This window comes from Euprymna scolopes, chromosome 4 (genome assembly GCF_053919585.1).
Source record: "Euprymna scolopes isolate OS-2025 chromosome 4, ASM5391958v1, whole genome shotgun sequence".
Taxonomy (NCBI): Eukaryota; Metazoa; Mollusca; class Cephalopoda; order Sepiida; family Sepiolidae; genus Euprymna; species Euprymna scolopes.
The window spans coordinates 6,172,173-6,196,263 of record NC_136485.1 but is presented as its reverse complement, the minus strand read 5'-3'; the positions used below and the strand labels follow the sequence as shown (position 1 = coordinate 6,196,263).

Sequence of the window (24,091 nt, the reverse complement as noted above, 5' to 3'; positions counted from 1 at the left end):
ACACTACGACTGTCTGAACACTATCTCCTCACTCTAAGAGCTTCACATAGCAACACATCTATTAACCTAAGAATGAACATATATTTAATATATATGAATCGTCATAACACGAACACGGAACGCAACAACAATCTCTCTAAGTCTCTCACAACATCCCTCTCTGAACAGCATCACTTATAATAAGACTCTTTTTTAATGAAACACCTATATAACACAGGTATGCTGTTCTGCACATACATCGCCGATCTACATTTAATCTTCTTTTGAGATCATCAGATTGAAACCCGTCTTTAAGCTCCACATTACACATCCATCATATTATTCTTCTATCCATGCAACTCATGTCCTCAACCCTCCCTGACCAGGTTTCACTTCCATACATCATTACACTATACACATGCCTAATAGACGTTTTTCTTGATTGACAATGGCAACTACACTACGTAATAAGGAGGGAGAGAAATATGTGGCAGAAAAGAGAATTCCTCCCTTAAGAAATTAGGCTTCAAAGTGAATTTCAAGCTTTTCTTTACCTTATGGCAGGGTTGTAAGACTAAAATGCATTTAATCTTAATGCGCTATCTGCAATTTAGTGTAAAAGTCAATCAAATCCCCAGGGAAAATAATGGACTCATTTGTTGTTCTTTTTAATTGGTTCCATTATTTTAGCATCCGAGAGAATAACGAAGAAAGGAACATTACTTCAGCTACTAAATCACCACCACGACCACCTTTACCACTAGACCTCACCATCCAATGAGCCAACTACTATGAGAAAACGTCATCATGTTATGCGACAATCATACAGATCTACTGTAGCTGTTTACATCCTAATATTGTTGGGAAAGGTATAAATGGACAACCCAATCTGTTTGTTCAATTAATTCTTAGAGATCAAGGTGAACCCTTCTTGGCTAACATTTTATAAGTTACATTTATATCTGAGGACTCTTTGAAGGATTGTATATGAGAATTGAATATTATGTTTTATTTTTCTTTCCCACTCCTCAAAACTTGAATAAAGCAAGAGAGAATAAGAATAATGTCACTATCCAATGAGCCAACTACTCTGAGTGAGATAAATAGCAATTTCTGTTCACAAAAGAATATGACAGTAGCCAATGCATAGCGATAGACACGTACCAAGTGAAATATACATGCAGTCAGGAATTAGGAATACATTTTTTTCAGCAATGGAATAATTGATTTTTATGTTGAGATGTTTTTGAACATTTATTTTCTTTTTTTCGTAGACAACAAATATCTGCGTGCAATTATTACGTTTAACAAATTGGTGACAAGAAGGAAAACTTTTTTAAATTGTAACGAAGGAAAAAGGAAGTCGACAGTCTTGTAACTCTCACTTCCCTTCTAGTCTACCCATTAATTCTCGCATTCCATGAGACATGTTTCTGACAAAAGGGAAAGAATTGCTGTTTTCTGGATCAGCTACTTTGAGTGCATAGTATACAGAGATTTGTAATCTTCTAATCGTATGCATACTTATTCATTGTCGATCCATCCGTTTTTGTTTGTTTTGTTTTTTTTACATAGGCGTCACCACTTATCAAGGCCAAGAGGCCACTCAAGGATAAGGGTTAAAGAGTGTAGAGTAGTCAAAAGGACAATATAGTAATCGATAGTAATGGAAGTTCGGTAAATTTGTTAACTTAAATGGAACGGCTCATCAGAAACTTGTTCACGTTGGACTTGAAGACAACCATATTATAGACAGCCGGAAAGCAGGAAAACAGAAGACAATTCCACAGGCGTGCAGTTCTAAGAAAGAAGCTTTGATCATGGAATCTATGTTTAGGTTTAGGCACAGATAAAGAGTGGGGAAAATTATTGATAATGTTTTCAGCTTGTCTAGTGTTTCTTGAGATAGTTTGGCGAGGGGGGACCATAGATTGAAGCTCAGTTGAAACGTTTGTTAGCTGTGGCTTATTAGTACAAAAAAGTATTCAGTTCTTGTCCAGAATTTCCTCAAAGCAAAAAAAAATCTGCACGATGTGCATACCTGGGACAAAATGAAAATATTATATTCCAAAAATCACGCGAATCGATCAAGTAATTTTATTTTTATAAAGAAAATCATTTGAAACAGTTAATGAGAATTCATAAGCATTACAGCATAAATCTCGTAAGTTTAAATTATTGTTGAGTTATCTCCCTTCGTTTTTGTAGATTGTTTTCAAAATGGTCGACAAGGCAGTCACCCATCGGTTACTAATAAATTTTAACTTTCTTATTTAAAAATAAAACTACTTGATCAATTTACGTGATTTTTGGAACATGGTATTTTCGTTTTGTCATGGGTATGTATATTCTACAGATTTTTCTTTAATTTTGGTTTTTTAATATAGGAGAAATTCTGGACAAGAACCGGATATTCAAGACAAAAAAAACTTAGGCAAGAAACGAAAATATTAAGTGCAAAAGATTTTTTTTTTATTTTATTAAATTTTTACAACTTTTTAAAATTTAAATACAAAAGAAAATAAAACAGTAAAAAAATCATTTTTACATGTTAAAGCAAAAAAAAAACAAAAAAAAACAAATTATTTTTTACATTATTAAAAAAATCATTTTTATATCATAACAAAAAATCATTTCTACATGTTAAAAGCAAAAAAAAAATCATTTTTACATTATAAAAAAATCATTTTTACATCACAAAAAGTCATTTTAGATTATAAAAAAATTATTTTATCACACAAAAAAAACAAAAAAACAATTCAAGTAACACAGCTCAGTTTAATTGATGGAAATAAAAAGGAATTTTTATTTATTGCAATATTGAACAAAACTATTCTAAAAATGTCAATTTAAAGATTCTTGCAACTCAAGATGATACACAAATTGCACATTCCTTTGATGACAAAACTGTTGCAGGTGTAAAATTGTATGAAATTTGTAAATAATTTAAGGATCAAGTGTACATTTGGCACCCCAATTATTTTAACAGCTAAAAGGAATGTACCATATATTTCGGCATATAAGGCGACTGTCAGATAAGACTTGGGGCAAATTTTAATAAATTTAATATATATCGATTGTATAAGACAATTGCTAAATCACAAAACCATGTTTGTTTAGGCTAGAGATTGCAACACCTGGTATCTTATGAAATATTGGTTTTTTATTATTGGAAAGATTGCAAACCTTGCATTCGAAGAGGTCTCTATTTACTGGTAACTAGCTGACTGAAACATGCTCATGACTATGTAGCAACATATAACTGCTTATGAAAAAACAAATAAAGAGTATACTCTGTCTACTTCGGTATTGAGCACTCTTGTATTCACCTTGTGAAACTTCATTCGTTACTTAACCTCTGGAAAACAATAACCTCAAATTATATGTATATATAACTAGCAAATTTTAGCATTGCTACAAATATAATTTGCTGATTTCTTTATGTCCTCTGATGAGAAGAATAACAAGAATAGCATTCTTTGAAACTCTGTGGAATAAGGACTTTATAAATTGTTTTTGGAGTATTCAGTCGAACAATAAATTTTGATTGTAAAGTTCAATTTACAGTTTTAATTTTCTTTCTCTTATATATATATATATATATTAATTACACAAATACATACTAAAATATTCATTAGTGTTGGAATTGAGTTGTATCTGAAAAAAAAACCCCAAAAAAAACACACGCTTACATTTTATTTTAAGAGATCTTTCTGCATTTTAGTTTTTAATAATTTTGTGTCAAAATAATTATTAGTATTTTATCAAATTGAAACAGTGTATTATATTTTTACCAGAAGTACATATAAATATGTGTTTAAAAAAAAAAAAAAAAAAAGAATCAGTTTGAGATTTTTAAGGACAATCGTTTATCTGCGGACAAGTCCATTTGGAAAAATGTTTTGTTTACGTCTGGGATAAATATTAAATCTATTCTTTTCAGAAGCAAGATGCTGATTACACACTTGTGCCAATTTCAAAAGTTCTGCACCGCACGATTGCAGAAGGAAAACACAAATAAGTGAAATTATTCATAAATAACAATTTTAAATAATTTAAAGAAAAAGTTAAACATTTTTTTTATTATTTTATGAAAAAATAGATATTTTTACTTTTATCATTTAACAAAATTCAGTTTTTCTTCAAATCATATTCCAAAAACCTGAAATTTTGTGGAACTCTGGGAAATATGTGAAGAAATAATTTTAACAGAAAAGGTAGAGTGTAATAATCGATTTTTGTTTTTCTAAATTTTCAAAATTATGATTCATAATCTTGTATTATCGGGTCTATTACTCTCATTTTGTTATTTCAACATTTTGATGAAACCTCCGACTTTCTTCATGTGCATCTTTTTAAACTTGTGAATCTTTGTGGAACTCTGAAACCTACACAGAATTACAAACTGAACATTTAATCCGTGTGGGTAGATTGTTCTTGTTCACACAGACATATGAAATTTCTGTTTGATTATTGAAAAAACAAAACAAAAAAACAAACAAACAAAAAAAAACACTATCAATAAGTTCCGAAAGATGGTTTAGACAGTGATATATATTATCTCTATTTTTTTTTTTATTATTAAATGACATTTTAGAATTAAAATGCAGTAAAAATAAAAACTGCAATAGAAATAGCAACCAATGCATGCGTTATTTACTCATAAAAGTAATTTTGAAATGTTGCAGTTGGCCTATTGACATTTTAAATGGAATGAATATTTATTTCAAGTTGTTTGGCATATGTATATTTTAATATTACTACTATGGGTCCAGTTAGAAATTTTATATAAATTCCCAAATTCGACAGAAAGATTTCCAAATCCCCCCCAAAAAACAAAAAAAAAAACAGTCAGTTTTAAACAGGTGATAAAAACTAAGAATAACCAATAATTAATTAACACTTCCAATCGGTCATGGCTGAGAGAACAAGAACATTTTACCCCATAGACTAAATGAATACTGCAACACTATCCCATTGATTACTGTACACAAAATAACCCTTATCCCCGAGTGGCTTCTGGGCCTTGATAAGTGGTGACCTCCATGTAAAAAAAAAAAAAACAGTTCAAAATCTGTTGAAAAGATGCATTTGAACAAGGTCAATGGTTACATCAGCCGAAATGTTGTGAAAATAATAACCAAGATGGTGATACGAGTCTAAAAAATCCAACATTTGATTTTTTTTTTTGAGGCGTGTCAATTTTTGACATTTAATGCCAAAATAAATTGCGGAAGCAATCGATAAAAAACCATCACTATTTAAGAGGTGGGTTTATACATTTCTCTATGCAGTTATTGTCAAAGATAAATCAGAATCAAAATCGATACAGCTAATTCCATAGTGTATGATCTATTACACCAGTTGTGCACCTACATTTTTTAAGTTTGGTAGAATTTTACAGACATTAGGATTTTTTTTGTACATAATTTTAAATCAGTTTAAATATCGGACAAATGCAAGTGTTCAACATTTTTATTCACAAAACTGTTTTTTTTTTAGAATTTTTGAGATAAAAATTGATAATTTGTTATATTCCAACCATTATTTGTATCTTGATTGTTATTTTTATGCTGTTTTGGTTGGTATGACCTCAGACCTTCTACAGGTGCTTCTTTTTGTATTTGAGAAACTAACAATCACACTAAGGAATCTATACAGAATTTCAAACAGAACCCTTTATCTGGTCGACGGGGCTGGATTGTTATCACAATTAATGAATGTTACTTTTTAGTTGCTTAGTAGCAACTACAGTTATCTGCCATTGTTCGGGACAAAAGCGCAAAATATTTTTATTAAAACTTCTACCTCCCTCTGCCTTTCTCTTTTTTCTCCCCTTCCTTGCCACTGCTTTATCTTCTGCCTAACCCACTCCCCTCTCTCTCTCTGGACACACACACACTTCTTTATATAGTTTCCTCAAGGAATGAGTCGGCATAAGGGAAATAACTCTTTGATAAAAAATTTGAGTTACTTTTCTTTAGAATATAAAAAACAACCTCCTCTTACAAAATCTGTGCTAGTTTAAGGTCGAAGAAGGAATAAGTTTTTCAAATTTTATCCAGAGCAAAGCAGATGAAGAAAATATCAAAATGCGTGGGTATTTGTTTTGCCATTTTTGATTATGAGTTGAACATACATACAAACAGACAATTGGTCTGCATTTATTGATGCTGCTGTTTTAGAGGCAGATTATCTACTCTTAAAAAAATATATTTTTAAATAAATAATTAGAGACGCTAGTTATGTAGCCTATAGCAACAAAATATGAAATTCAATTAACCAATTAAAAAATTGTTGATCTTTCGAGTAACCAACAATGAACAACTTGTTTGATTAGTCAATGATAATTGTTTATCTACTCAAAAAAAACAAAAAAAAAACATGATTTTATTTACAAAAAATATATAAAATTGAAAAACAATAAGTTTTACTTCTTATATGGAAATGTACTTAATTTAAAATAAAAAAAAAAGTGTATGAATGAAATTATTCATAGAAATTGCTGAACTTATTTTGTTATTTAAACTTGTTTCATTTTTAGTTTGTTAAGATAGTATTGTTCAGGTATAATATTTGTGTATTATTATTTTTTTCATTCTCTTGTGGTAAGGAAGTCTTTTTTTTTTGTTTATTTTTACTTAAACTTGTTTCATTGTTCAAGTGATTATTTAGCGTCCTTAATTATATATTGCAAAATATGTTTTTTATCGTAGCCAGTAAGAGTTATCTCCCTCAGATAATACACCTCTGAAACAGCAGCACCCTTATATTTAATCAGCAAGCGGAGATTTCTCGTACATATCTAAACAAGATTAGGTTTAAAACTTTCAAATTCATACTAGAATTGTCGGCACAGACATGTAGCTCATCAAAAGGTGTTGATTAAATATCAGTTCTAAGTGGAAGTCTTCTAAGAGATTGAGGGTTCAATTCTTAGAGAAGGTGATTGCAACAAAGAATAAACAATAATTAACACTTCTATCTGATCATAGTTGATGGAACAAGAATAATCTACCCGTATTGAGTAAATAAAGGATTCAGTGTGAAATTATTTCAGAGTTCGACATAAAGGTTCAAAAGTTTGGAAAAATGCACGTGAAGAAGATCACAGAAATGTCATAAAAATAGCAACCAAGATGAGAATAGTTGTTTGAACAATCCAATGTTTTATTCGTACACCTTTTTTAGAATCAAATATTTAATGTTTGGATAAGCATAAAAGTTTGGTTGTACGTCATAATTCGATAAAAAAAGTACATTTTAAGTAAAAACACTTTTACGTAATTACATGTCATGTTGAAAGAAGTAAAAATTCCAAACATTATGAAAAATGAGAGTAAAAAAAATAAATACAAAAAAAAAATTATTGAATAATGCAGTTTTAGTGGTTTAATTTATTCTGACTTATCTCCCTTGTTTTCCTCTGCTATTTCAAATTAGAAATTAGTGAATTGATGATAATATCTTTGTGCAAAAAATAATTCTACCTAATCTTCTACACAATTTTCATAATTTTTGGAATTTTTACTAATTTCAACATAAAATGCAATCTATATATATATATATATATATATATATATATATATATATAAAGTAGTAGCGTTCATGCGTGCGTGTCTACAATTTTCCTACAGCCTACACTTGTGGATTGATCGTGACCAAAGCTGGCATGATGATGGTCCCCAGGCTAGGGATGGTGCCCACCATTTTTCAAGGTTAAGGTTAAGGTCAAGATCATAGCCAATGTATATATACTCTCCTACAGCACCCACACCACTGAACCGATCATGACCAAACCCGACATGATGATGGTCTCCAACCTAGGGATGGTGCACACCATTCTTCAAGGTCAAAGGTTAAAGCCATATCTGGTGCGGCTTACACAACATAACTTACTGCAAGGATGCCCGCTAAGTAACATACTAAGCACAAGTCTATTTACGAGTTATGTAATAGTTATGCAATAATGCTTTTACTTAAACTGCATTTTATAAAAATTTTTTTGATAACAAATTATAATGCACAAGTACCAAAGTTTTAGTGCTTTTTATAACAAAAACTTTTCAGCTGTGAAAAATTAAAAAGAAAAAATTGTTACTTGGAATTTACCACAAAAAAAAAAAAAAAAAAAAATGGGGGTTGTTTAGAATTATTCTTAATAAAAACAAAAAAATAAATATAGAAAAATCTTTATGATATACGTGTTCATCATGGAACAAAAATGTCATATTCCAAAAATCATAGAAATTCATCAAGTAGTTTTTTTTTTTAAACAAGAAGGGGGTCAGGAGACGCAGCATTTTTCTTTTAGAATGTATTAAAATTTAAAGGCTGACAACTCAATTTGACTACAGAGATTTATGGACCGTGCTATTTTATTATTAATCTCTAAAAATCGTAAGATTTGATTTTCTTAATTAAAAAAAAAATACTTGATTAATTTATGTGATTTTTGGAATATGACATCTTCGTTCTGTGACGAATATGTACATCAAATATTTTTCTGTATTTTTGTTTTTTTATGAGAAGTGTAATTCTAAATAAGCACCAAACAAAACAAATATATATACACACACACACACGCACGCACACACACACACACACACACACGCACACACACACACATACACACACACACACACACACACACACACACATACACACAATGTTAATTGTTTTGCCGAATGAGATGCATGTTAAGACATTCATCTAAATGAATATTTATCTCTACAGCAGAAACTTTCGACTGACAGACGGGACATGTAACCATTGACTGTTCAGACTCGGATATCCGACTCTCAGAAAAAACTGGATCACTGTCAATAATAATGGGATCACTCTCAAAAGAATCTTCCGTTTGAGAAGAAAAATAATTTTCTAGAAAATTTGATTTGATTTGCGGGTGATTAGTCTCTTTTTTGAAGATGGTTTTCAATGGAGATTTCTGTGGCGTTTTTGTTGCATTTTTAGACGAGGACGTTAGACGTGAAGCAGCAGCAGCAGAAGAACTCGGATGTTTTAATAACTGGATGAGCTTTGTGTCGCTTTCTGCGTCACTATCGGAATCATCCCCAAATAAAAGTTCAAATAATTCGGATTTGTTCGTATCTTCTTTATAGCTTTGTTGGTCTTTCAGTGACAAAGTGATGCTTTTATCCAAGGATGAAGAAGAAGATGAAGATGAAGAAGTACTTGATGTTTCTCTTATCCGATTTTCATTAGAAAATTGAGAAGAAAACAAGTCTTTTTCTTCAGGAAATGTAGGAGAGTGATGTTTGGGAGAGGAATTGGTCGCAGTGTGTGCCACTTTCCTTTGTTTGAATAGAGAATGGGAACGACTAGATTCTGTTAGGTGAGGTCTTTTTAAAGAAATATCTGAGGGGCTCGAGCTAAGTTTTAATTTTTCTTTAGGATTTGTTAAGCAGGTCGTGTGTGTATCACGGAGAAATGTTTCTCTATCTTTTTTTAAAGATGTGAAACTGGAAGAATTTGTAGGTGAATATTTTCCGCTTTTCTTATCAAGTGATTGAGAAGCACTAAAGTCAGAAGTTAACGGTTTCTTTTCTTTACCAAGATTTGAGTGGGAGGAAGTTAAACTGTTGAGCGATGGTCGTTTTTCTTTAAATGAAAAACTGGTGGAGTGAGAAACATTTTGTTTTGCAAAATTATTCGATAAAGAAGAATTACTTAAAAACGATTCGTCTTTATTTGATGAAGATGGCGTAGTGAACAAAGGCTTCTTTTTCGGATAAGAAGATGAAGAGAAACTATTGGTTTGAAGTGATGATGAATTTGTATTTTGAAACTTCTTTTCAGATTTCGAAGATGTTGGCTTCTCAGGCGAAGAATCATCGGAGCTACTAAATAAATTTTTTCTTTTCTTTTTGAGACGAAGTAAAGCTTCTGTTGTATCTTTTTGTGTGAGAAACGAATAATTGTTATTGGATTGTGGTGATGAAACTTTCTCAGGAGATGAATCCGAAGAAGTGTGAAATAACTTCCCTCTTTGAGGAGGCGAATCCGAAGAAGTGCGAAGCAATTTTGTTCTTTTGGGAGGTGAATCTGAAGAAGTGTGAAACAATTTGTTCTTTCTTTGCAAAGATGAGACAGAAGACGAAGAATGAGGATTAAAATTCAATGAAGTTTTCTCTGGTGAAGCATGAGAATTAGATTTATTGTGTTTATCAAATGATTTCAATGAAACATCCAACTTCTTCTCAGCAGATTTGACATTATTTCTTTGGTTCTCAGAAACATTCCTGTCTTTTAGTGGTTTACCAAAATCTTTGATGGAAGATTGAAGAACTTTGGTAGGTAATTTTTGCTTAGAAACTTGAGGAACTTGTTTAATACCAGAGTTTGGTTTCTGAGAGATCAAAGAACCCAGAATGGTCTTTGATGCTACAGGTTGCAGAATTGGACTTTCTGTTAGATCAACATATATTTGTTTCCCTTCTGGATGATTTTCATCCGATTTGACTTTTGTTTCATGACCAATTAAAGAATGGCCATTCTTTTCCAACAACCGACGCCTTCGTTCCATATTTTCTTTGTGCAGCTGTCCTAAGACACTGTTCATCGAATAAGGATTACCACTTGTTCCCAGTGCTGTGCCGTAACACGATTCACTACTTGATGAACTTTTCATGTTTTCATTCTTGGGAGATTTTGTCTGGAATGGCAAAGAAGAATTGTTTGTTTTTAGTGGAGTCTTTGGGGAATTTACATCCGTTTGTTTCTTCTTCCACATATCAGTGAGTTTTGGTGTTGTCACGGTTGACACAGGCCGATTCAAGTTGTACTTCTTTTTTATCATCGATAATAGATTGCCGTTCTTACCAAAACCTGGGAGAAAAAAAACAAAATTTTAGAAGTCACATTTTAGTTATTTAATTTTAAAGTTTGCAAACAATAATAAAATCATCACCATTTTTGGTTTAATGTTTGTTTTACGTGTCAGAATGTGATGAATAGTTTTTAGAAATCGATTTTAAACTAACCTATGTCTGGACAGATCTAGAGTTGGCAGAGACAAAGCGGCGTTCTAGGCCGGGCAGAGACAAAGCAGCGTTCTAGGCCGGGCAGAGACAAAGCAGCGTTCTAGGCCGGGCAGAGACAAAGCGGCGTTCTAGGCCAGGCAGAGACAAAGCGGCGGTCTAGGATGGGCAGAGACAAAGCAGCGTTCTAGGCCGGGCAGAGACAAAGCAGCGTTCTAGGCCGGGCAGAGACAAAGCAGCGTTCTAGGCCGGGCAGAGACAAAGCAGCGTTCTAGGCCGGGCAGAGACAAAGCAGCGTTCTAGGCCGGGCAGAGACAAAGCAGCGTTCTAGGCCGGGCAGAGACAAAGCAGCGTTCTAGGCCGGGCAGAGACAAAGCAGCGTTCTAGGCCGGGCAGAGACAAAGCAGCGTTCTAGGCCGGGCAGAGACAAAGCAGCGTTCTAGGCCGGGCAGAGACAAAGCAGCGTTCTAGGCCGGGCAGAGACAAAGCAGCGTTCTAGGCCGGGCAGAGACAAAGCAGCGTTCTAGGATGGGCAGAGACAAAGCGGCGTTCTAGGCCGGGCAGAGACAAAGCAGCGTTCTAGGCCGGGCAGAGACAAAGCGGCGTTCTAGGATGGGCAGAGACATAGTGGCATTCAAAGACGAGTTGAGAAGGCATTCTAAGCTGGGCCGATACAAAGACGTGTTCTAAACCGGGCTAACACAAAGAGGCATTCTAAGCCGGGCCTAGAAAAAGAGACATTCTAAGCTGGGCCAAGAAAAAGAGACATTCTAAGCCGGGCCTAGAAAAAGAGACATTCTAAGCCGGGCCTAGAAAAAGAGACATTCTAAGCTGAGCCTAGAAAAAGAGACATTCTAAGCCGGGCCTAGAAAAAGAGACATTCTAAGCCGGGCCTAGAAAAAGAGACATTCCAAGCCGGGCCGAGAAAAAGAGACATTCTAAGCCGGGTCTAGAAAAAGAGACATTCTAAGCAGGGCCTAGAAAAAGAGACATTCTAAGCTGGGCCTAGAAAAAGAGACATTCTAAGCTGGGCCTAGAAAAAGAGACATTCTAAGCCGGGCCTAGAAAAAAGAGACATTCTAAGCCGGGCCTAGAAAAAGAGACATTCTAAGCCGGGCCTAGAAAAAGAGACATTCTAAGCCGGGCCTAGAAAAAGAGACATTCTAAGCCGGGCCTAGAAAAAGAGACATTCTAAGCCGGGCCTAGAAAAAGAGACATTCTAAGCCGGGCCTAGAAAAAGAGACATTCTAAGCAGGGTCTAGAAAAAGAGACATTCTATACCAGAGTTGGAAAAGAGGTGTTCTAAACTTGGCCTAGAATAAGGGGCTTTCTAAAATGGGTAGAGACAAAGCGGCATTCTAAACTAGGCCTAAAAATAGGTGTTCTAAACCAGACCTAGAAAAAAAGCATTGCTTGCATGAGGGAGCAAAAAATGACTTACTTTTTTGCAATTGAGCGTCTTTTTTCTTGCTATAACCTTCAGGTTCTTTTACTTTGATATACTGTCCACCACAACTTTGTTGGTGTTGGGCCCACCAGAAATCATTTTTGGATGGTGCTCGGTTTGTAGCTCGCTTTACCCAACCATAATAGGGTCGCCAATTTCGGCAGGGTCCATTACAGCGCCACCAATGCTGCTTATGAAGATTTACTTCATCATGAAAATTATGGTAAACCTGAAGAGAAAAAGAAAGGAATTTAAAACAAAAAAAAAACTAAGATTAAACCAATAGACCAATAAACCAATATTAAAAAAAAAAAAAAAATTAAGATTAAACCAATAAACCAATATTAAAAAAAAAAAAAATTAAGATTAAACCAATAAACCAATATTAAAAAAAAAAAAAATTAATATTAAACCAATAAACCGATATTAAAAAAAAAAAAACTAATTTTAAACCAATAAACCAATATTAAAAAAAAAAAAAATTAAGATTAAACCAATAAACCAATATTAAAAAAAAAAATTAATATTAAACCAATAAACCAATATTAAAAAAAAAAAAAACTAATTTTAAACCAATATTAAAAAAAAAAAAAAATAAGATTAAACCAATAAACCAATAAACCAATATTAAAAAAAAAAAAAAGATTAAACCAATAAACCATTAAAAAAAAAATAAGATTAAACCAATAAACCAATATTAAAAAAAAAATTAATATTAAACCAATAAACCAATATTAAAAAAAAAAAACTAATTTTAAACCAATAAACCAATATTAAAAAAAAAAAAAAAAAAAAAAGATTAAACCAATAAACCAATATTAAAAAAAAACAAAAACTAATTTTAAACCAATAAACCAATATTAAAAAAAAAAAATTAATATTAAACCAATAAACCAATATTAAAAAAAAAAAAAACTAATATTAAACCAATAAACCAATATTAAAAAAAAACAAACTAATATTAAACCAATAAACCAATAAACCAATATTAAAAAAAAAAAAATTAATATTAAACCAATAAACCAATAAACCAATATTAAAAAAAAAAATTCTAAAACAAAATTAAATTATTATTATTTCCATGTTTCGTCTTTTTATCTCATGCTTGCGGATAAATGTTTTTTGAATGACTTCCAAATTTTCAGTCTTTTGTTATTGTCAAGTGATCCCGTGGATGTCTTATGCGGCTTCCTACATGGCTTTAAGCTATTAACATCCATGTGAGACACACTTTAGAGTGTTTCGAATAACTGACGACGGACGACATGATTCGTGTAAACTGCTGAAAATTGTTGTTACTTATATGCATTTTAGAGGCTCTTAGAATCAAGCCATTGTAATTTGAATAAGAATAAACTAAGATTAACATAGAAATCTAAGATATATGTCTGTCCGCCTGGCTCCATCTTTCCAAACTTTATACTTCTGAAACTACAAGTCACAGAGCGGCACTAGGGGCCCCATATGATCGGATTTTTTATGGATCGTTCTTTTATGGGTCAGTTAAAATGGTTTTTAAGAGGCTAAAAGGGGGTCAAAATTGAAAAAAATCGTTATACATTTTGTACATCCATCTTATTTTTATCTTTTTTTTTAAATCTGTTTACATGCAGGTTAAGTTGGTAATGCTACAGTCTTTATTTTTTGACTTTTTCAAATCACAAATCTACAATATATACAAAATCTGGAGAAATTAAAATATATTTAAACGTATTTTACAATCGGGCAAAGCCCCCACCTGCGCATATGTAAAAGAGAAGTTTAAGTCAACTTATGCTTACCAAGTTCTCATTGAACCCTTAACCAGGTAAAGGCACATAAAAAAAAACGCTCCACAAAAAATGCAATCATTTGAGCCACCTCGTGCCACTCTGTGACCTTGTGTCTCGGAGATAAAGTTTGAAAAAAAAAAATGCAAACAGACATAGTAAGTTTTATAAATGAGATCAAATACAAAGAATGCAAAGAAATAAAACGATCATACTTACCGTTATATTGGTGCCACCAATTTTATTGATTCTATTCATGTGTTCTTTGAACTTTGGTCCGTGTGGATCCTTTTCCTTGCAAAACAAAACAAAAAAATAAATCAATGAAATAAATGGATGAGAAATTAAAAATAGAAAAATATTTGGAAAATGATGGGAAAATTCACTTACAAATAAGAAAAAAAAAACAAAAAAATACTTTGCAGATAATGTGAATTGTGTATATAAGAATATCTGTTCCTGCCTTAATACAAAACTGAAATCTAGTGGGAATAGTCTTCTTCTCTTCCCTACAGCCTTTTTCTCATAGAAGAGATGTTGATAGTCTTTTTCTATTCTCTCATTATATAACAATGTCATTGGATGTAACAATGATGACAGTAGTGATGTTGATAATGGTGGTGATGATGCTGATGATAATAATGAAAAGAAAGAGTAGGAAAGGTTGTTATGATATCAATTTAATACACACACACACACACACACACACTTATTTGTGGATATTGATAAAGAAGAAATCTGTTTTCTTCCATGATAATTTCTGTTGACATAAACAGCCATTAGAAAAGAACACTAGCAGAAAATATGACATTCAATATAAAGATATCTCAAAAAGATGTCAGAAATGGCGTCTTTTAACAAGTTCATCTGAATAAGCCATCCCTATTAAGAAAAAGCAGTTAACCAAATTCTGGATGGTCAAAATTTATTATTGGGTAACCCGAAACATAGGCCAGATATTATGAGTTTCTTTGGATGAGGAAAAACAAGATGGTGGAAATAAAGTCAAGTGCCTATTAATTATTGTCGGGGGAATTTAATCAGCCCCAAAAAGATAACCAAATTATTTATATTTTTACTCATACAAAATGGCCCTTGGAAAAAAAAAACCCTTGATTATGCAAATGAAGCAAAAGCAGGAGGGACCCTCATATGTGAGTGATGGTGAAAGGTAGATACCCAATGGAGGGTGAAGTCAATGAACCCTTCTGTTCAGAGTGGAAGTCAGAAATTATAGATTTAAGGAAGAAGAAAAGGAAAAGCATTTTGCTTCAGTTTAAATCAATTTTCTTTAACATTAAAAGCATAGAAAAATAATTTTAATTAGATTTTTTTTCTGAAAAGGAAAAATTTCATAAAACAAAATCAAAAATACTCACACGACATTTTGTTACATGTAGATGCGCGTGAATCATTTCATGCTAAAAATAAAGATAAAAAAGCAGTTTATCGACATAAAAAATAAACAATTAAAAAGAATATTTAAATTATATATTTTTTTCAATTATGATTAAAAGTTTAAAGTTCAAGAAATTATTTAGAAAAACTAATTAAAAAAGATTATAACTCTTTTATTAAATAAAAAATTCGCTCCAGACAAGACATGAAGCCACTTGATGTAAAGGGCTAAATATATATATATAACTTCCAGGTCAAAAACTAGCAAATGATAAAAGGAATAAAATATTTTTGAAAACCGTTAAAAGCAAAATATTTTGCAATTTGCAAATTTTTACGAGTTGAATGAGGAAAAAAACCAAAAAAAAACAACAAGTGACTTACGAGTAAAGTTTGAACCAAATCTTTTCGAGGTCTGAGTTTGAGAAGAGGTTCACTCAATCGGATGGAACATGCGCCTCCTTTACCTTCAAGTGGAGCCATGAGACCGGCACAACTGTTGAGAAAGACAAGTCAATATCAATAGTTTGTTTAGATAAAACACTTCAACTCCTGATTCTCGACTTCTGGAAAAAATAGCAAAGAAGAAAAAATTATATAAACATTTTTTAGGTATATGATGCCCATTATTTATGAATGACAAAGCAATTCACGTTTATTGTGATTATTTTTTTAATATAAAACACCAACATTCATTTTTTTGGGGAGGATAAAAATGATGTTGAATTTGATTTACAAAAATATTTAAAAGGACTGATGACAAATATATCTATTTAATATTCTACTTGTTCTTTCCTTAGTTAGTCTGTACATTACAAAAGATAAACTGCTTCAAAAAGACTGAATTTGCAAAATTAGGCTTTAAAAAAAAGACCAATCTAGCAACCTTGGACAAGAATATAAGAATGACCTCCCTTTGATATAGCCTTGTTTTCAAATATTATAATAATAATATATGATCATTGTTGTAACAGTGCGAGAAAGGAACTTGTTATTTTGACAAGCAGCAGTTCTTCATCAAAGAAAGAAATCATTGAAAAATTACATAAAAAAAGAGAACATCCAAAGCAAACAGGGCAAAAAAAAGATTGTCAAGATGTGCTGGACTCAAGGAGTAAATTAAAAATTGTCTCTGAGAATGTGAATTTATTTTTTTTATTGAACTATGTAGCACAGTATTACTTTCTGAGTATTTCTTAGCACTTAATAATTTCTCTCATTTGGATCAATTCTACATTAAAAATACAATGGACACTATTTTCATAGAAATGAAGATAAACTCATATTTGCTGCATATTATTAGTTTTCCTGTCCCCAAAAATATTTTTTTATGCTATCCAGAAAAAAATCAGCTTTGTCAAAACATATTTTTTGATTAAATATATTTCTCATTCCATGGAATTTCCATGGGTCGTGCTCGTTGAATATTAATTTTTTGCCTGTGTTATTTTAGTAATAAGTTTTGGGTATTTGACAGCTTCATTTAATGTAGAGGTTGACCCAAAATAAATGCCCCCCAAAAACCTGTTAATAAAATGTACAATCCTTTCTGCTTTCTAACCATATTTAGTACAAATAAACTTGACTTGTCCACTAAATTTCAGCTCTGAATGTCCAACAGTCTTTTTTCATTAAACTAAGAGTTGAACCTTTTTTTTAGGAGGGGGGGGTCCTACGATATTTAATTTCTTTATGATTTTAAAAAGAAAAGCAACAGTATAAAAGATATCCTTTCAATTCCACTTTATTAAACAAAATTTTTAAAATCCAACCCCTCCTCACTGTGGTGGTGAAAGTTGAACTGGTAATGTCAGAGCGATGTTATCAGGAACTTAAGTTTTTCGCACGTTCTTGTAGAGTTTGTGAAATTTATATCATACTGATTGAACATGAGCGAAATACTGCCTCCTTCCCTTTAGAATTTGACTCCATTTATGTTCAGTAACTCTCGTCTCTTCACGTGGATTATCTTTTCCTTCTTTAGAAAATATGTAACACCTCTTGTGTCTTCTTCTGGTTCCCCTGTGCTGGTAGCAGAGAGAGCGCACCTTTTGTTTCTTTGAGGCGAGATTGTTTGTGACGTTACTACTACATCATAGAACCAAAAAAACAAATAATTTTAAAAAAATTATTTTAGAAAAAAAGCCCCACCCCCCAAAAAAAACTTTATATACCTCCCCGCCTCAATAAAAAAAGAAATCAAATTACATATTTGAGATCAAGCAGTACTATGATAGAAAAAGTCATATTTTAATGTTTCTAAGAAAAAAACTTTATATACCCCCTCCCCTAATTATTGAAATACTTGCTTTAATAAAATAATTTATTTAAAATATGAAATAAAAAACATTTTATTATATTTAAAATAAAATAAAATCACCTATTTGAAGAGTTATTTTTGTAAAAGACATTAAAACAAAAATGATTACAAAGCTTTTCCTGGTTTTCTTTAAGACCTACTTGACTTATTTTTAATCAAATCAGCAAGTCTTTAATCTCAGGAACAAAATTGGACCAGACACTGTTTATCGACATTGAGTCAGGAGTCCTTCTAGTTTGCCACTTTGAGATAACTTTGCTAAACGTGTTTTTGTTTCCATAAAAGTTCAGGTTGACAAGAAAGTTCTTGCGGTTTTTAATTCTTAAATTTAGATGAACATCTCTCGGCTCAAAAATCAAAATAAACACCATCAGAATCAACACACTTTTGCCAACGCAAAACAAGTGTATTTATGCCAGTAATATAAAAATCTAGCGTTCTGGTGGCGGTGAAGTCACCGAAGGCGTTTTTGATATCGCTTAGTTTTTTGAAGCATTTCTCATGCAGAAAGTTGTCAAAATACTTGAAAAAGTGGTAGTCAGTAGGTGAGAGGTTTGGAGAGTATGGTGGATGAGGAAGAGTTCCGTAGCCCAATTTGTTCAACTTCTGCAGGGTTGGTTTAGCAACATGTGGTCAGGCATTGTTGTGGAAGAGAATTGGGCCTTTTCTGTTGACTAATGCTGGGTGTTGTTGTCGAAGCTTCTGATGCATTTCATCCATTTATTGACAGTACATGTTTGCCGTAAATGGTTTCGCCTGCATTCAAAAACTGTAATGGATAAGATCGGTCGCAGATCAAAAAGTCAGCATAACCTTCTTTTAGTGCAACTTTGGCTTTGGGAAGTGCTGTGGAGCTTCGTTGGCATCTAACCACCGAGCTGTTGTCGTAAAGAACCCAGTTTTCATCACAAGTCACAACCCAGTTGGGAAATGTTTTGTTCTTGTAGTATAAAAGAAGGAAAGACGACACTTCATAACAACGTTTCTTTTGCTTATCATTCCATTCGTGAGGCACCCGTTTATCGAGTTGTTTTGTCTTTCCAATCTCTCTCAAGTGGTTAGAAATCGTTATATACATTATGTTTAATTCAGAAGCAAGTTCTTGAACAGTTGCGCGTGAATTGGCTTCCATTAAAGCTCGTAATTATTTGTTGTCAACATCCGATGGACAACCGCTATGCTTATTATCTTCAAAACTCTCATTGCTGCCACAAAATTTCTTAAACCACCATTGTGCTGTGTGTTCAGTAGTGGTTCTTGACCAAACACTTTGTTGATATCGCAAGCTTTTCGGCCTAGCTTGAATTGAAATAAGAAAATTGTGCAAATTTGCTTTTTTTCCATCTTCAACATTCTGAAAAAAACAAAAAAAACAAAAAAAAACAATTGTTTTAAAAAATTGTAATTTAAACGATTTGATAGAATGAAAACGCTTTTAAAATGATATATAAAGGTATGAAAACTTATTTAAAAATACATCATTTGAAATCAAAATTAAAAATTCCACAAGAACTTTCTGTTCAACCTAATAATACATTTCCACTAGCATTTAAAAAATAACAGTTTATTATATTCTGCAATCGTTAATTAATAAATACTAAAAATTTTATTAAAATTGGATGATTTCCTAAATTTTTAAGTGAAGACAGGAGCCAAAATGTTTGTACATTTTAGGATCAATCATTCATTCGTGCACACCAATTATTTGGTCTCAATGGTTGATGTGATACATTTGATGTAGTAGTAGTTGCAGTGGTTGTGCTTGTCAACTTTTGCTTTCAGCTAACATTGCATGTGCCAGAACGGGAACAAAATTGGTCAGTTTCTCTCTGCCAGTATATATATATATATATATATATATATATATACACACAAAAAAAAGCTAAATGGAGGCCATCTAGAACATATGCTGTAGAATGGAGAAAAAAAGGCCAAAGACCCTAGTGTTTTGATGTGATGTTTTGAATATAATAAACTAGTTATGACCAAAGTTTCATTTCATTCAGACAAAACACTAAGAAACGGGGCCTAATTAGAGTTGGGACCCGTTTTTTTTTTTGGGGGGGGGGGAGGTCACCCTGTGTGTGTGTGTGTGTGTGTGTGTGTGTGTGTGTATATATATATATATATATATCCTGTCCATCAGCAAACCCTATGTAGTGGTTCCCCATACCAAGACACGAAAACTGAACAGCTTACGGGCTCAAGCTGAACTGCAAGGGATCTGAGGTAGTAGACCTCCAGACACGCGGCCTGTAGGCCTACTGGTATGTAGATATGCATTGATGCTCGGGGTACCAACCCCCAGCCATGGGCAAATAGCTCTACTGCTTTTTTAATTTTTTTTATTACATTTTCACCCCAAACAAGGCACATTGCTACTTTAATGTAGGGGGCTACTATCAGGGACACAAGCTACAGGGGTACTATGTAGGGAGTTGGGCAGCAAGATGTCGGTTCACGTTACACTTGAACTTCTGCATGTCAGTACAGTTAGGGAAGCAGGGACCCAGAAGGGAATTCCAAATGTCTAGCGGTTCTGAGGAAGAAACTACTGGAGTAGAAGGCTCTCTTACATCTAGGGATCTCTACTGTGAAGGGGTGGGATTTAGTTGCTTGTCGGGTTTGTTGGGGGTATTTACGTCGAGGGGGTACAAGTGCTTGCAGTTCGTCGGTTGTAGAACAGGCAGAGGGATGCAACATTTCATTGATGGGACAGAGGCTGAAGCAGAGATGACAGTTCAGAACCTATCAGGTTGGCGGCTCTCTTTTGAACCCTGTCCAGGAGTGAGAGACAAGTAGCAGATGTACCAGCCCAAATATGACAAAAATACTCCATACATGGGCGAATGGTGGCCTTATGGAGGTACGGGATACTTTCGGGTGTTAGTAGTTTTCTAACGCGGTAGAGAGAACCTACCTTCTTTGCAGCTGTCCTGACAATGCTCTCAATCTAATTGTTCCAACTCATGTTTCCTGTCTTGTGGATGATTATTTTGTATTGATTTCTCCCTCTTATTCTAATGACAGGTGCCCAAAAAAATAGCGTCTCCATTTTCGGCGATAAACTGTAGAAGTACCAATAAGAGTTTGATTTTAATAAAATAATGTGTTTGTTTATTAAAAAAAAAAAAAAAAATCTGCACTTGTTTGGTCTTCAAACCGTTAAATTTAAATTTCATACCGACAGTGTTTTTAACACAGTAGACTTTTATCACTTAAAAGTTATCATTTTTGTTTTGTTTCATGATAAAACAAGAAATGGTTCCATATGGTTTCGTTTTTCGTTTAATGCTTGCTACTTCTATTCCATATTTTAGTAACCCGAAACCGAGTCCACTTCCGTCGTCTTAACTTTACGTACTAAATTTTTGGACATAATCACAAACCCTAACTTGATTTTTGTCAGATTTAATTTCGTAACTACTAGAATTAAATCCGAACTTTTTTAATATTTTTGCTCTAACCTAATATTTACTTTTAATTCGGCAAAAGTCGGTTAAAATTCCGTAGAAGCACCTATTTTTTATAAACTTTTTTTTTTTTACAATTTCGTTTTATTTTAGGTGTTTATTAAAAGTCGACAGATCGATTTTTTAAATATATCCTTTTAAGCAAAAACAATATTACGTACTTAATTGTCATGTCGAAAATAGTAATATATCCAAAACTTACGAAAATTCATCGAATAGAAAGGTATTTATAGTCAGAAGTAATTTTTACAGGAATTGGGTAAACTTTGCATTTTTCGTAGACGGGAAGAGTTCACACACAGAGGACATAACTCGGAACGCATTTTAGATTGTATGTTCAATGACTGCAATATTTTTTGTTTATAGTGACAGACTTTTTATTTTTTTTTGCTAAAAACACATTAGCAGATGTTTTACTTGATGATTTTTTTTTTTGTAATTTTTGGATATATTACTATTTTCGACACGACAATTAAGTACGTAATATTATTTTTGCTTAAAACGATATATTTTAAAAAAAATCAATTTGTTGACTATCTTAATTAGCACCGTTTTTATTTTGATTTCAATCGATTATTTAAAAAAGTGTAAGTCACGCAAAGGCGAAAAACACATACACACGAGAAAAGGTGACACAATGTTATTAATGTAAAGATCGGTGATTACAAAATGATGATGTAGTTTGTAAAAAAAAAAAAAAAAAATATCAGATAAAGAGAAGTTTTTGTTTAGATTCGTGCGAAAACAAATCTGGGTTATGGTGTCGTTTTAAAAGAAGAAATTTCACTCACGATGTCATACGTTTGCTCCATTTCAACTCGACACGATGCATCGTCCCGCCGAAGAAGGTTTTGTCAAATTCTTGAAACATGGCAAATATATCTGGCGTTGGATCTAAGTATTCCCAAGCAGGGTCTACTAACGACATCTTCGATGTATCCATGATCGTCTGAGAAAAGATGAACAAGTTTTCTATTTAAAAATATTATGACATGTTTCGCATTTAGTCTTTTGTGTGTGAAAAATAGAAATAAACAACTAAGGGAGATTACTCTCTTTGGCGTGATCACTTTCGCCTAAAGAGTTCCTTCCTTGGGAAAAGAAAGTTAAACTTTTTTTTCATCGTTTTTTTTTTTTTGTTGAAAATTTATTTTTTAAATAACAAAAATAACAATTTTACTCTACGCTGTAATATTTAACAACAATTAAAGTGAAAGCCGGGAGATTGTGCAATGAAGCACACAAACGAAATAAAGAGTAAAAAAAAAAAAAAAAAAATCAAATATGCCATGAATAAATGTTACCATAGTCATTATAAATTACTTTCGATCCTACCGATACCCATGGGGGAAGAAAGACAAAAGCAAAATGGAGACGACGATTTTTAAACCGCGATATATATATATATATATATATATATATATATATATATAGAGAGAGAGAGAGAGAGAGAGAGAGAGAGAGAGAGAGAAAGAGAGAGAGAAAGAGAGAGAGAGCTATGTTAATGTTCCATTCTATCTCCTCTGGGATCCTCCGATCACTCCGTTAGTTAAGATAAAAATGAAATGTAATAAGTCTTCAGACGTACCTCTCCACCGTACTGTATACCAATACTCTATGGCTGACTGGGATAGCTTCCGTACATTCATATCTGTGCGAGCCTTTTTCAAGTCTCACACAAAAACACACATTCACATTTCAAGCTATGTCATATACATACGCGCACACAAACATACACGCCCACGTCCACACATGTACACATATTCACGTTCGCGTACATACACTCACATTCACGGTATATGCACACACGCTAACACACACATATGTACTCACACACGCACACACGAACGCACACATGGACGACGTCACTTCCGCTTTCTGGGGAAATATACACATGCGCAAAACACCACCGGAAACGAGTATAAAACAAAGAGACAAGCTGTTTCTAACCCTTTTTAGGACCAACTCTCGACCAGAGAGGTTGGGCTAACCAGCCGCCTCCCTTTCGGGAGGCGCACGCTCGTGCGCGTCACACCCACTTACTACTATGTATGGGACACGAGCTAACAGACCGTATGTACACATTCACACTCTTTCTCTCTCTATCTACTACTGGTCCCTGAGAACACCTTCGCGTAGCTGACTACTAACTGATGTCAACTCTCATATCCTCTTCTTTGTCTACACGCTGGACTAGCATTCTCATTTCCACTACAACGCTTATTTCTCTTCCCACGCGCGAACAAACGATAGTGAGATGAATACACATTTCCTATCCTTCTACAACACCAACCCCGCAATGAACATTGGTTACACTCGCGTGGACATGAGCACATGTTATAACTAAAACGTTCAACAGCAAATAAACGACGTTTATCTTATCCATCAATTGAGTTTTTGTTTCCTTCAATTCCATTCGTTTCATTATTTTCTTGTGGCATGCTAGGGTATTATATCCTGATCCGCTACATATCTGATCTATCTCTTCATTCCATGTTTAAAAAGGATGTGTCCTCTATATCATCAGACCTGACCGAATGGTTAATTGTAGGCATAGACCGATTCATACCATCGAAAATATTCCAACATAAACCTAACAGCCATCCGTGGTTCTATCCAGAATGTGCTGCTGCCAGTGCGCACAGAAATCACTTTTTTCATAGCTACCAACGTAATAGATGTACTGAGACTAAAGCTGCTTTCAG

At 33.0% G+C, this 24,091-nt stretch overlaps 1 protein-coding gene across 1 annotated transcript; it reads right to left on the bottom strand.

Annotated features, from left to right (window-relative positions):
* Positions 1-8,505: 8,505 nt before the first annotated feature.
* On the bottom strand, positions 8,506-22,730 carry LOC145266596 (uncharacterized). The gene is made up of 7 exons (XM_080122452.1): positions 22,691-22,730; positions 22,178-22,335; positions 15,978-16,089; positions 15,575-15,616; positions 14,415-14,489; positions 12,421-12,655; positions 8,506-10,827 (listed from the first exon to the last, which is right to left on the bottom strand). The coding sequence occupies exons 1-7, from the start codon at positions 22,697-22,699 to the stop codon at positions 8,651-8,653; spliced, it is 2,808 nt and encodes a 935-aa protein (XP_079978578.1). The 5' UTR covers positions 22,700-22,730; the 3' UTR covers positions 8,506-8,650.
* Between the last annotated feature and the right edge of the window lie 1,361 nt (positions 22,731-24,091).